Source organism: Ptiloglossa arizonensis, chromosome 7, assembly GCF_051014685.1.
Source record: "Ptiloglossa arizonensis isolate GNS036 chromosome 7, iyPtiAriz1_principal, whole genome shotgun sequence".
Classification (NCBI taxonomy): domain Eukaryota; kingdom Metazoa; phylum Arthropoda; class Insecta; order Hymenoptera; family Colletidae; genus Ptiloglossa; species Ptiloglossa arizonensis.
The window spans coordinates 7,018,871-7,034,120 of record NC_135054.1 but is presented as its reverse complement, the minus strand read 5'-3'; the positions used below and the strand labels follow the sequence as shown (position 1 = coordinate 7,034,120).

Genomic DNA, 15,250 nt, shown 5'->3' with positions numbered 1-15,250 from the left:
GTTTTAGTGTATAGTTATTATCTGCTGTTTTTTTTTAAGAAGTTTGCGTAAGGGTTCAATAATTTGAGCTTCGATATGGATGGGGGAAGGTCTAGGTGTAACTGCCTTTGGTACAGTAATATCTATGAGCTCTGTCATTTCATTAGTATCCTGCGTTAGTACACTAAATACATTGGAAATGGGTATATCGGTTAACCATTTGTTCCGCCACATATCCAGATTGTCTCCAGGTATGTTATATGGTATTATTTTACGTTTTTTGTTAGTGTTATTCTCCCGCTCGTCACTCGATTGATTGGTAACACCCCCTTTATCGTTGTATTTATCATTATTGCATAAGGTAAATTTAGAATTGTCTTTAACAATTTTAAATTCGATTTTGTTTGTTTCTGCCATTTGGCTTGTTGATCTTGCCAGCGGGTAAGTTTAATAGATTACACGTACTCACTTATTACCACACCTGGTGAAAAATTATTTAGAATGGTGTTAACGAGTAAATTATTGATTAGCAAATTAAAGTATTGGTTTTAGTCGACAGAAGCACGAGCATTCTCCATTTAATGTAATTAATATTTAATGTAGTATTATATTGTCTCTTTTTAAAACGAAGAAATTTGACAAAATTTTGCACATACATTAAATAATAAAAGTGATGTGCATGTTTTAGCCTTCGGATTAATCCGTGTGAAACATACATTTATTAAAAATTATTACGATGTTTTAAAAACTTATATTTTTTAGACATGGTTGAGTTGCATTATTGTTAATAAATTTATAGAAATTTAATATTGTGCCATTATGTTGCAAGTAAGTAATTCTTAATTTACACAATATTAAGGTCTACTAATGTTTTATGAGAAGAAGTAAATGTTCAAATCTACTAACTTGTATAAATTTTTGTAGTGCAAATAAACTAAAATTTCTAAGGCAAACCCACACTTGGGTCGAAACGTAATAAAAATTTAATTGTTCTAATTTCTTTTGCACCTGACGAATCCTTATCACTGTGAATATACATATGTAGACTGATTGCAGGTCGCTATTATTAACTTTATTCTTTCAATTTTATTTATTGTATATTTATTTAAATTAGGTATATGCGTGCATCAAAATTTTAAGCAAATTATGAACGGCAGTCTACTTCTTGCCTCTACACAACTGGATATACACAAACAACAATATTTAAAATACAACATTACTTATATTCTCAAAATTTATTGCTGTATCTTTCTTAAAAAAACTACCTAGTTTTTCATTTAAATAAACAACGCTGACCTTAAAATCTTTTCTGCGTCGTCGCATACAAAGAAGCTATTATCACCGCATTATTGGTAATACACATTGTGTGTATAAATAATACACACATTTTTCAAACAATACTTCTTCCTATTACATAATATTACATAAGTTGGCGTGATCCTAGTAGGACACCTTGTACGTAGCTTGTGTGGACAGATGGTATCGAACTATTGAATAGCAGCAGCTAGCAGCCATATTAGAAAAGTTGAATCAATGCAATCAATAAATATTCCGCATTGTTCTCAATACTACATGGTATAAATCTGGGAGTAAAACTGTCCGAACAGATATTGAACGCTTTGTCAAGAGACAGAAAACAGAACAAAAAAATTACGCGAATGAAGCAACCAATATAAAACAGTCATCCCGAAAAGATTACACAAAACATAATGATTTAACAAGCAACAAGTGATAATTGACAATTAGAGAATATATAGTGGGGCGGATAATCATAGTACAGCAGACAAGGAGTTAATTTTTTATGTAGAAAAGAACTAAAAATTGCGTTAAAAATTTTTCTTATAAGGATTCGTGAAAAATTTGTCAAACACTTAGCGTGTATTTAGCTAGGATATAATTTGAAAATACAATATTATTGCCAATCGCACTAATTAAATACTGCGAAAATATCGATATTCCCAATGATATATAAACGACACAAATGAAATAAAATAAATAGAAGTGTAACGAAAGTGTATTGTTTAAAAAGGAATGCACAAAATTTTTCATTTAAACAAATTGAAAAGATCAACCAGGGAGATAGAGAATCAACGAATATGTTTCCGATTTACAAATTTTTCATTTACCTTGTGTCAATCATGTCGAACAGTACCAGGCATTATTGCTCGTAAATTCTTTCTTTTTCTATTTACAGTAACTATTTTCATGGAAATTGAAGTTTTTACGATACTTTCACATTTAGATTAACTTGGATATTGATTGAACTCAGATTTTTATGCTTTTGGATAATATTAACGCAATAAATATTTACTAGATGATTTATTATTATTCATTCGCACACAATATTCGATATTATTAATCTATACGTATATACTTCCACATATTATAGTTTGTTTATCTTTCAATAAATACTAATTTGTCCTACGTTACTTTTTAGTCTAACCAATTATTAATAATTTTCTGAAGAGTGCTCGAATACGAACCATAATGTAAGCATGCTATGCTCTTATAACTCGTCTGTTCTGTTGCTAATCAATCTACTTATATATAACGGATTACACGGTGGCTAATCGACTCCCTTATTTGTCGATTAATTTCATTTCGAATCTAAAAGAAAGTAAACGTCTACGAGTGCAGTTTAAGATATAATCGATTGATACTTACTTGGCAAGAGTCACTTCAGGATCTTGTAATTGATGAAGATCGACGAACGTCTTGCTATCGGAAAAGACTTTAGAGAGCTGTATCGTCTTCAGCAATTCTCCGGTACAATAGATTTTGCTGAAAGTCGAAACGCAATGAGGCATTAGAATTCTCCTGGACCATAAATCTTGTCCAGTGCACGAATAAAATGAGAATGATTAATCGTGATCTTGAGAAAGAACAAACTTTAGCCTCTATTAATCACATGAGTATTTCTGTGATTATGTTTTGTTCGTCAGTTTTTGCGACATGCCTGGTGCTCCACTCTACTGCTTTAATAACAATGTAATCTTCGAGGAATCGTTTTTTAAAATGCTCCATCAAAATTACATTCGCGGGTCAGTAGTAAAAATCAATAATCCGGTTCAACAACTTTCTGAGCCGTTTACTGGATGATCCGATTATTGTTAAATCGGAAAGTTGTATATCAATGATTAAATCGACCTAAATTTTGTTGTGAAATTCTGTATATCTATACAATCGAAACGTAATAATAAACAATAACAGAGGATAAATAATTCTTAGTCACTTTTTATCTCTGAATAAATTACTGCCATCGAGAAAGTTATAAATGTAAAAAACGGTAGATAAGATTTTTTCTTCCTTGAGTTTGACAAAGAAATATCCTTAAAGATGTGTTAGTAATTTTTCTTTCGCTTTCAATCGATATGGATAGAAACTAAAATTAATTCTCGTAAGTTGAAAGAATTACATCGTAACGAGCATCTTTTTTATTTAACCGGGAGCTCGAATTATAACATTAATAAATTTTCAAACTCGAGAGAGAAATGATTAACGCACAACTTTAAGAACATTTCTCATTAAATGCAAGAAAGCAAACGTCCTGCTTGAACACGTCTTCTGAAGAGGGTTTTCAACATAGATGGAAATGTAAGAAAGTAATAATGTTCTGTTGTATCGTTCGTGCAATGGAAACATTTACACGAAGAAATAACAGTAGATTGCATCCTCGTTATAAATAATTTCCAAAAGGAACTCCATAGTTTGGAATTGAACGTATCGACGAAAAACATTTCATCGACGTATGTTTGCAATTTTGAAGAAAAGTATTCGGAAAACTTGACGCCTTGTCGTTAAAAATAATTACACTTACGTCGGATGAATTTCGTAAAGCTTCTCATCCGTTTTTCTAGTTATTAGGGCCACGTTGAAACGAAGTTGCACGCGCTACAATAAAAAATATCACTTTGTACCTTGATCTTTTATTTGCAAAAGCGTGCTTTTCAAAACGGTGAAGTGTCTTCGAGAACGGTCCAAAATAAATGAAACTCGCGAGGAACCATTCAGACGTTACCCAGTGTCGAAGCTTGATCATAATCGCTATCGATTTTAACTATTGTCTCCGATGGTGTACCATTGAAACAAAAAAAAGACATACAAATTTTGCAGAGGATCGTTTTATTTTCGTACCACCCGTACGACGACCGTAGTCGGATGTATCGGGTAAAATATATTTTTCTGGATCGTACATTGAGATAAAAATTCGATGATAAATATCCTTCGCGCGACAGAGTATCCTGTATATAGATGTATAGGGACGAACACGAAGCCGTGAAAATGTATAGTCTATGCGGGTTTGGCACACATTTGACAGGAACCAAGAAAACTGAGTCGTAACGGCGCCTACTGTTCTACATACTCAGCAAACGAAAGCGAATTACGGTTGAAAGCTAATTCGGGACTGATGCCAATATCGGCTCGTTAATAAAAAAAATAGTTGGCATCCGTTTCGATCATTGAACGAACGAATTTTTGCAATTTTGTTTCCCTTGTCACACACCGTTACGAGATAAAAAGACATTCTACCAGCAAACATCGAAATCGTGGTCACGAATCAAATTGCACATTATCGATCCATGTTATTAAAGGCATTTGTTTTCGTACGAATGAATAATTATTTAACAGACGATATTTGTGAGAATGTCTCTAAAGATCTTCGTTAACCGATTTCCCGTTCATTACGGTAGCAAAAGTAAACTTACATTCACCACTTTCTGTTTTCAAACATACTTGTGTTATCTATTGATCTTTCATTTTATCTGAGCCACTTTATCGCGTACTGTTTAAAGAGCGAAGACTCGAGAACAACCCGTTCGTATTAAAGCCGCCAATAATTCCTAACCGCTTACATCGAACTTTGTGACATCAAATTGGGCGGAATTACAAAAGGGAAGGGTCATTGAATATCAGTGAAACTGTAGAGGTGAACATATCAACCCATTCAATACGAAATTGTTTACTCTTTCGCTAATTAATCTCGGAGATGAAATATTGTACACGTCAATATAAAACATCGTGCGAAATCACTCCCTTTCGACTTGATTCGAACGAATTATTTCATCCGTGTAATAAAACTGTGAAAATGTTACTCTGTAAATACCGTGCACAAGTTAAACAGAATATTTTATTGCACGTAGCGGCCATTGTTTATCAAACGCAGTATCAGGAATTTCCATCTCGATACGAAAAATGTGTCGTTCGATAACTTGTAAAACATCCGCGTCACTCTCATTACCCTGTATTTTTCTCTATTCGTTCAAATATGTTTCCGTCCCTTTTCCTGCAACGTAATTTGTTCCCGAAATTTCGAAAAATCTGTTGATTTCCCCGGGCGGTATCGTTTCCCATTGAAAAAGTGGAACAAGAATCGAGTGCTCCCGCTTTCAGGCTTCGGATGTCCTTTTGTCTCGTCGTGTTTCCAACGTGTTCGTTTCCTCCCTCTGTAAGATGAAAAGAGGCGCGATGTTATCGTAACCACGGCGTCGTATCCTAGATTTTATACTCGTCACGGTCAGCCGAAAAAATAACGATCCTGTTCGGGTTGTCGACCTTCGTCACCCTATTATGGTTTTTCTTCCAGCCGGATGTATTTTATCGCCGATGTCTTGGGAGCAGGTATCGAGAGTCTCTTTTGATTGATGGAATCCTATTATGGACAACTTCAATTTTCTAACGAATAGTTTGTAGAATTGAACACTTTGTAGAATTGTAGAATTTTGATAAATAAGTACACGTATACTAATGTAACGTGTATTATTATTGTCAAAAATTGCTACAATTTTACGATAAGAAACTAACGAGAAGTATCATTAATGACTTTTTCATCGGTAAAATGTTGAACGTAACTTCGTTCAATGTTTTAACTTATTAAGTATCCTTAATTTTTAATCGATAAAAAAGCAAAATTTTCAAGGGATCGTTATCCAATGTTCAATTTGAAAAATAATTCATTACTATTTTCGATATTTTTGTAAAAAGGGAACATGTTTTATACGTACTTATTTTCTCATTTTTCACGTTAAGGAGTACGCCGCGTATAGCAAATCTTGTAATATGGACATATTATTACACTACAAGCATGACAGTAAAATTTTCTTTTCTTCAAGAATTTTGTCTTTATTAGCACATCAAGAACAATTACCAGACAGGAGCAAATTTTTCGTGCCGATTACGGAAAATTTATCATTAATTTCAGTATCGTAGGAATTTTACTACGAAAACATTTTAAGAGGGAAAAGTCAAAGAAAATATAAAATATGAAATATGTTTAAAATTTACTTCAGTAAACGTTTTATTTTATTTGTATATGTTATAGATAAATATATAACACGTATTAATAACAATATAATATACAAATGAAATAAAATATTCAGTGAAATAAATTTTATTTTTCGCATGTACAGAGTATCCGGTGTGGTATGTAATAAATTTCGCTCGTGTGTTCAGTAGATCGTTTTAAACAACATATGATAGTATACGGTATAAATTTAACGACTGAAACGTGAATTGAATGCTATGCGCAAGCTCTGCCTTTATAATAATTCCCAATAGGGAAATACCTACAATCTCTCTGCTCTTGAAACCAACATAAACAATGTTTATCTCGGTAAAAAATTCATTATCTAGACCAGAACTGCACAACTGGCGGTTCGGTAGCTATGTTTGACTATTGCGTTTATTCTAAATGACTATACTTCATTTGTAGCTCATGGTAGACTCAACGTCAGTGGTGGGAATGCAACTTTGGCTTCTGCAGCCGGCCTGAGCTACACAGCTTTGATTTAAACGACTAAATTCGTAATAAAATGAATCGGACAATATCGGAAGTATTATTATTTTCAATGTAATTAACCAAAATGGCAAAATATACGACATTTTCTGTTTAGAATGACTCGCTGTACACGGAGATGAAGTTTGTTGAATACCTCACTGGACACCCTGTATATACTTTATATAAAAGAGAGCATCTCGCCAACAGTAGAAGGAATACGTCTTCTGTAAACAGTTTGATAAATGATGTCATACTGATTTCAAAAGCAGACTGGGTTTTCAGTTTGAGCTTGAAACAAAATACAACGTAAAAAGAATGTGTGAAAGGGAGAAAGAAAATGGTACATTTAAAATAAGTCATCCTGTATCTGTGGCACACTAAACAATTCAGATGTATCGCCTTGCTCGTGTCTCTGACAGACTAAATAGTTTGGTACTTGTTACCTTGGCCCTGTTTCTGACAGACGAAAGCGTGAAAGGGTTAAAGTCGTTGAAAATAATTCTTAACTCGTAACTACTGTATAGGGTGCTTCTTTGAGAACGTACAGAAGCAACCAAAATAAGAAAAGAAATTTGTCTGTACATTGGTTCGAGATTGTCTAGTTCCCGAATAATAGCGATAGTAATGTTACTAGCGATTATCGCGGTAGATGAGTCGGATATCAGGAAAATTGCAGAGATTTTCAGAGAGGCAAAAAACCTTCGACACTCGATAATTAAATGTTAATAAAGATAATATAGTAACGTTAACTCTGGAAATACCTATAATCTCTTTTCAATCGATCTACGGTAATATTGCTGGGGTTAGGTTGCAACACGGCGTTACTCTGAACCCCATCCTTTCACCTTACTTTCTCTATTACTACTTCTTATGCTTTCACGTATTTAAATTTCTATATTTTAGCCCTCATTATGTCGAATACCATTGAATATAAGTATTTAGAAATATCTTAACATCGTCGTATCAAAAAACAATTGCAGACTTACGTTTTCAATAATCTTCTTTTTATTCGATACATTTTCGGTAACTTTATATTATCCTGATGTTTGCCTATTGCAATCAGAAATGAAAACACACATTTCAGTATAAATGGAAAAAAAACTGTTAACCCATGATAAACGAAAACGTAATATTAATTTTCAATGTTAAAATGCAAAGAAATTACGCAACACTCTTTGCACGTTGTTTAAACATCTAATCACTTGCAACAATTGCAATTAATTTCTTTGTGAACAGTTCACTTTGCACGATTACATCGCATTTTTTTCTTTCTTTTCTTTTAGATTGATCAGCAGTCTAGGCTTCCTCTGGAGGCAATAAATTACAAGTGTTCTTGATTAACAATTCGTGGAAGCTTTAATTAATTAAAGGATGCAGTAAAGTAAACACAAGATTACAAACTATTCGATGAACCTTTTGTAGAAATCGAATTATAGGAAACAATTCTACTTAATATTTGGAGAAGTCAGTCTCACATCGTAGAATAATTTCATACAAATTTTACAGGTATTTAGAAATTTCAACGATTGTTCGATCAAGCGGGATGTAAATCAAGTTATGAATTTCGAAGAAAAATGGCGACCGTAAACAAATTTTCCATATCGTGTTTCGACAAACATATTTACATCGCACTTTTCAGCAAGTAAAATATAATGATTGCAAAGTACGAGCCTCGGAGTTTCAGACAACGTGGAAAAAATGCTATCGTATAAAACGTAGGTACCGAAAGCAGGGTATAGAGAATATATGAGATACTCCAAAGGGTCCAACGATAAAATAAATCGCAAAGTCTCCATTTCGGGGTAGTTGCTTCTCCATAGAGGAGCCACTCCTTAGATCATTTCAAGGATATTTCAGGCGGAGCAAACCGTTCCCAAGTAGAGCCATGAATTTTTTTAGGGGATACCTGTTTCTCGTCTTATTATCTTATCGTTCAACCGGTGGAACTTCGTCAGACTCGTGTAAAAATTTGGCAACAAATTACGTACACGCCCGAAATGGAAATTTTTCCAGTACATTAATTGGTTGTAAAAATCACGTTTTTGGTAATCTTCCCTCGAAATTTGTTTTTGTACAGAAATTCTTGAAACGTAGCACGTAACTGACGAAATATTGCATTTTTCGAGTTATCTACACGAATTTTTACGAAACAGTTTCATGTAACACGAGTTTAAAGTGGATCTTAAAAATAAAGAAGAATATCTTTTGGGATAAAATCGTCATTATGAAACCTTGTCCTCATTATCATATTTTTTTGGTCCACCACTTTTTTCTGTTTCCTTAATGGTAATATTTGGTGGCTCCCCTAAGTTGATTAAGGTTATTTCGTGAAATCGGCATCACCTATCGGCTTGAAGGGAGAGTAAATTTCCTTCAGAAAAGGTTTCGTGATGGTTTGTTCAATCGACCTAATCAACACTCTTCCCATCGCGTGATTTTATCTGGATCCTCGGGATATAATTCAGCATAAACTGTTCCACAGATTTAAATTTATAGCGAACTCGAAAAAGTAGAACTTTTAGATTTCGAAAAATTGAAATTTTGATTTTGAATCAAAATACAATGCAATAAAATTCTGTTGTAATACAGATATAAATTAAATAAAATTTGGACCAACAATCTTTAAAAATGATAAGGTTTGTATAACATGTTAGCTTTCGCTAGATAAAAAATGTTAGTGGTAATAAAAATATATTGAAATATTTTAAACGATTTTGTGTTAAGAATATCACTTCGGCATTTGTATTTCGATAGAGATGAAAGAAATTTTATAACAATCTAAAATATTCAGCAGATGACTCGAGTGATAAAAATAATCTTATAAATAAGTGAAAGTGTTCTCAAACTTTATTGTTTTATTTAGTAAAACGTTTTTAACCCTTCGTATCGTATTTTTTACAGTTGAAATGATGAACAACTAGAATTCAAAAGAGCTCTAATAAAGAACTACATAAATTTTGGAAATGTTGATGAATTAACAAATACACGTGTAAGTGTGCCTATACTTACAAATTATGTAACAGAAATTATAGAGAAAAATCATCACATGTGTATTATATACATATATCGATCTATGCACATGAGTTGTGTAGTTTTGAGTTATGTAGAGGTTACATGAGACACGAGAAAGGATAAGTTAATCCAGTAAGATTTGAAAAATTTAAAAGAAAATAAACAACTATTTATCTGAAGGAACACGTGAAATTGTTCCAGTTGTGATTGTATTTTAGACAATTTGTTCGTATACGAAGCGAGCGAAGATATGCACTTTTCGTATTGAGTAAAGTTTGTTGACCTTCTTACCAAAGTCTCTCACTCGAAAAGATTTTCCTTATTCTCTGCTCTTTATTAAATCCTTTAACCGAGAAAACTTCAATTTATACTTCTTGACAGCCAAACACGTCGAAAGGTCGGATAAATACCTCTAAAGTTATTGGAAACTACACGGAAAGTTCGTCTAAAGTATGAGTGCCTTGGTGAAATCGAGTTAATTAAGATGGAGTAATATCTGCTTGAGTGGAACACGATGTTTACGACTTCGAACGTATCTTTAACTTTTAGTACTAATAAATTTTATCGTGAATAAACGTATTTTCCTCGTGTAGTACTTATGTCAATAATCATGGGAGAATCACTAGGTCGTGAGATCACAAAAGATTGAACAGAGAAAGGCAATCTGGGATCAACTTGATAAGATAAATCGTAAAATAAGATACGTATCGAGCTGTATTTCATCCGATGTGGGAGAGATTAAATTCATTGCCTAGAGATCCAATTTTTTTTTTATCCGAAGGGAAACCGAGAAATGTAGAGGAAGTATCCCTTACAGTGATTGAAAACTCAGGAGAGATGCGTATCGTAAAATTGACCAAATGGTAAATTGTAGTTTCTTCGATAGAAATGAAATAAAATTCTCAATACTCGATATTCTAGACCCTACACGTCAGCAAACGGAAATTTTGATTTTTACACAAGAAAGGAGAAGCATTTTGCCGCACAAATCGGATTTTTGTGTAAAATGATTATTTTCCAAGACCGTACAAAAATATTATACAATTAAGATTCAAATATTCTTCAGGTTAATTTAAAACCCTGTTTTTGAAGCCTTATAAGATTCAAACGGTTATGTTCCGTGAAAGTGCATGACATGAAACGTTAAATAAGAAAAGTGTCTGCGCTCGAAGACGAATATCTCAATAACATGCAAATAAGACAAAATATTGCCCGAGACAAATCTCTGAGAGAGCTGAAAGCATGATGGCGATAAAACAAACTGTCAAGGGGTTGAACGGTAGGCGTTTTCGTGTTTAAAGGGTGAAGAACTTGAGTGTAGTCGTTTATTAAATACCTCGGATACTTTTATGGATTTTTATAACGAGTTTTATAAAGAGCTTTCCCTGGATTCATATAATAAATATTCTGATAGTGACATCATAAATGATTAAATGTTTCAATTAATAAACGCGAGACACTTTTCCAAACACCGATAATGTGATTAGTAGAACATTTTACATTTTTATTTGGTCGGTCGATAATTATGCGCGTATTTATAAAAATATACAGAATAAAATAAAACAATTTGGTGAAAAGTTTCTTTCATATTAATTATCTAGTTTTGACAAAATTGTGATAATACGTTTCTCTTAATCTCATAGTAAAAATGAAAGATATTAATACTAAACTGCAGCTGAAACCTTGAATGACTAATTGGACGAAGATATTCATAGAATATAAACAAGAATGTAATTTGAAAAGGAGGTCACGAATACCTATATGTTTACATAAACTTTCTTGATTTTAAATTCTGAATCTGTCCTTGCAATACTTCCCACGTATTAAGAAACAGCTTGGGTACATTTTTACTCTGTTAAACACGCGTTGTTCTGCAAATTTCATAAAAAAACAGAATCGTGTAATTCGAGTCGGTTCAGTCTTGTTGTGGTCCCAGAAATCATACAAATCCTCAAAATACATTTGATAAAATGCCTCGTATAATTGAAATAAAATATTTTAAACGAAGATTAAAGCAGGATTGCTTTCAGTTGTCGAAAACGAGGCAGTTTAAAGTCAAAATTATGCAAAACCGCAAGACCCTATGAACGTCGAGCGCTCTAATTGCGGTTATTCGTATCCGAAATCGTTAAGCTTCTCGGTTAATATACCATACACGTTCTCTAACGTTCACGAAATAAATTGAAACGGGTTATATTAGTTGACTACTTCGATGAAAGTATCTCGTAAATTGCGAACCAGACTACCATTTAATTAAGCACAGTTCGATCCAAGTACGAAGAACCAATGAACCATCGAAATTCAAGATATTCGTTTTAGAATGACGTAAAGCCAAATCGATCGAAGAAGCTAATTCTTCGTCTACGAAGCGTTGAAGAATGTTTTCGCTTGGAATACCGACATCTTAAAAAACACTATGTTCCCTAAACATTTTGTAAAGTATAAAATAAACCGTAAAGAAAGACTACCAAGCTACTGGCTTCGAAGAGGACGAAACAGACGGTGATTGGTCCGTTCGTCGGACTCCTAAAGATATTACCTACCTACATACAAGCCTAAGATGCTCACAAGGCCTGTTATTGATTTCTCGATCGTTATTGCGGAGAATCTGCCCGTAAACCTGGAACTGTTAAACCTATTGGCAAGGATTGAAACTATAAACTGTGAAATGGACTCAGCAAGATGGTTAACAGCGACAGTTCGTGTAATTGGAATCCTATAAAGCGTTTTACTATTGGTCGCTCAACGAAGTAAATCGCGCGGTGAACGATCGTTTGATGAAAGAAACGGTTCCGTCTTATCTGCTAATGATCATTTTATATTTGCGAAAGACAGCGACAATAGCAGAGATAACGTGGAAAACCGAGAAGTAATGTTGAAGCGTTATTTAAACTATTTTGTAATCTTTCTATCGATTCGATTGTGCTGGTCGGTAACGAAAACCTGATTCATTTAGAGGTATCAATCGTTTGGTGCGATTCGATAAGAATTCTATAAATTGTACAAGTTGATCCTTTTATGTGCATAATAAAATGAGAAAAATCAATTAACGAAGGACAAAGCTGTTACCGATGAATGAGATTCAATTTTCTTTCCTTTCGCGGTCGATTTTCTTTTTGTTTACAGCCGTTCACAATCCTCTGATCAGAGAATGTTAATTGTTCTTTACTACTATTGCTTTTTCATTATGTACACGTAGCCTCGAAAGTGACAGATTCTCCAAAGAAATTTAGATTATTCCCATAATTATTTGCCAAACTATGAACTCTGGAAATATCTCTGTGTCCGATACTTTCTCTAATTTCACAGAATATTAATTTTATTTATATTCAGAATTCTATTCTGCGTATTGTTGATTATACTTAACACAAACGATTCTCTGAATCTTCTGCTAACTTCAATCAGAAAATTACATCGTTGCGTTGATAGAATAACCCTCGAAATGGTGTCACCTGGAACGTTAACTGTTCATTCGTGTAACGGAAATCCTTTCAAGCGTTCAGCTTGATGAATCTCTTTGATGAGCAGATTACGAGTAGGTTGCAAATCACTTTAGGGAGATTTTAATACATTCGTATTTTGTTTAAGCAGCATCACATCATACTAAATAACCTGCGATTTCAAGTTTAAGTAGATCTTATTATTTACGAATCATCGATTATTTATGTTCGAAAATAAGGAGTACTTACTCCAAAAGTATTTTCCTCGAGAGTATTTATTACCTATGCTGTAACGCGATACGACGAAATTTCAGATTTTCCAGAACAAGTAAAACGATATTTTTCAATGAAAATGGTTTATCCACATAATTATCGCTTCGAAAATACGTGTCGTTGGGCGAGTTTACAATTTGAAAAAAATAAAATACGTGACAGCATTGCGTGAAAAATTTGTCGTTTCGAACGAGCGTGTCTCGACATCGAGCAACTAAACGCACAAGGGGGGGATTGTAAATTATTCGACATTTGAATTTCCATTTGCAATCGTGCAATCGTGACCGCGTAAATTTCACGAATATAATACCGTTCCAAATAGGATACAAAACGGGATAAATAATAGAATTTTAAAAAGAGTCCGTTTGAATCGCGGGAAGATGTGTACAGTTTGACGAGCTCGAGTTTTCAGAGACACGTTCAAGAGTGTACCGTGTTACGCGAGCGTACATATTTTAATACGAGTGGACCTGCTTCTTGGAGCAACAGGTAAAATATTGCGAACTTTAAAACGGGAATAAAATTTTATCTATCTCCCTGCCTTAATATTCCGCGAAGAACTATTTCCAGAGAGAAATGTTAATAGGTGAAAATTGAAAACTATTTTGTGGTAATTATGAATTTATTTCCAAAGAACACTTTGACCAATAAGGGTTAAAGATAGTCGATGTTCTACGAATTTGTAAACATTTACAATAACCCGCCGTATACTTCCACGAGTCAATATTGATCAAGTACATAAACTATCGTCAAGAAATTAACAAATCTTATTCAATTAATTACATACTTACGATTTGTTAAGCCAAAATGATTCAATCAATGGAAAGATTCATTTTCGCTGCAACGAATTCGTATAATTATGGAAATTTTTTCCATTCACAAGTGACTTTTATTGTTAAAGGATCCAATACACGGGAATTAATTTGTGGAATTTGTCACAAGGTTAGCTGATTTTAATTATCTCTACAATAGAATTTCATTTCTTGGGGCAGTTTCAATATTGAAATCCAGTGATTATTTCAAACTTCGCAATAATTAAAGTAAAGTGGATCGTTTGTGTGCAATTATAGTTTCCATCAACTTTGCTTTCACTCAAAGTTTACATTTGAAAATTTTGTTTTCATTGAAGGGCTTCTTGCACTTCCCTTGATCATTAACAGGACGTTAGAGTTTCTCCGCAGACTAACTTCTTTTTTATGGATCGAGTTCAGCGTGGTAAATCGAATTGATTCTTTGATCGAAGTAATTTAACCTTTCCACCCCAGCTTATCGTTTGGGTTGGTATGAGATTGAACTATTCCGAGGTTTCACGGGTCAATTGAAGAGCCGGTCGCACTTGTCAATCTCCCTGGTTCTTTCTTCGAACGATTCTCTTCGGATTCACTTTGTCCTCGTAATCGTGACAGCAGCTTATAAGTTGTAACATGAAAAATATGATTTAATAAAGTTGCGCGAGTGGTAGATGGAAAACTCGTTGTTTCAACAGTTCTATTCTTGCTACTTTCTTCATCTCTAATCTACGCGTCTACCTTGAGAACACATCGATGCTTAAATAAATTTTGAAAGCGATAGATTCTACGATGTTAGAAATACACGAACAACATTAGAGAAATATTAAAATTTACAAGGGCAATTGAGATTTTACGTACCTAAGACAATGCATAATTACCATTAAATAAAACACGTTTCGTTGGTATTGTTCTTCAAGTAATGTATTACATTTGTTTTTGTTCTTTATCGTTTTCATTTCGTCAGCGACGCAATCGTAATT

At 33.5% G+C, this 15,250-nt stretch overlaps 1 protein-coding gene across 1 annotated transcript in view; it reads right to left on the bottom strand.

Moving 5' to 3' along the window:
* The window catches only part of LOC143149541 (trehalase), a 59,904-nt gene that overhangs the window by 29,571 nt on the left and 15,083 nt on the right, over positions 1-15,250 (bottom strand). Inside the window, exon 2 of the mRNA XM_076317033.1 lies at positions 2,644-2,760. Within this exon, the coding sequence (XP_076173148.1) occupies positions 2,644-2,760 (117 nt within the window). The remainder of the gene's footprint in view (positions 1-2,643; positions 2,761-15,250) is intronic.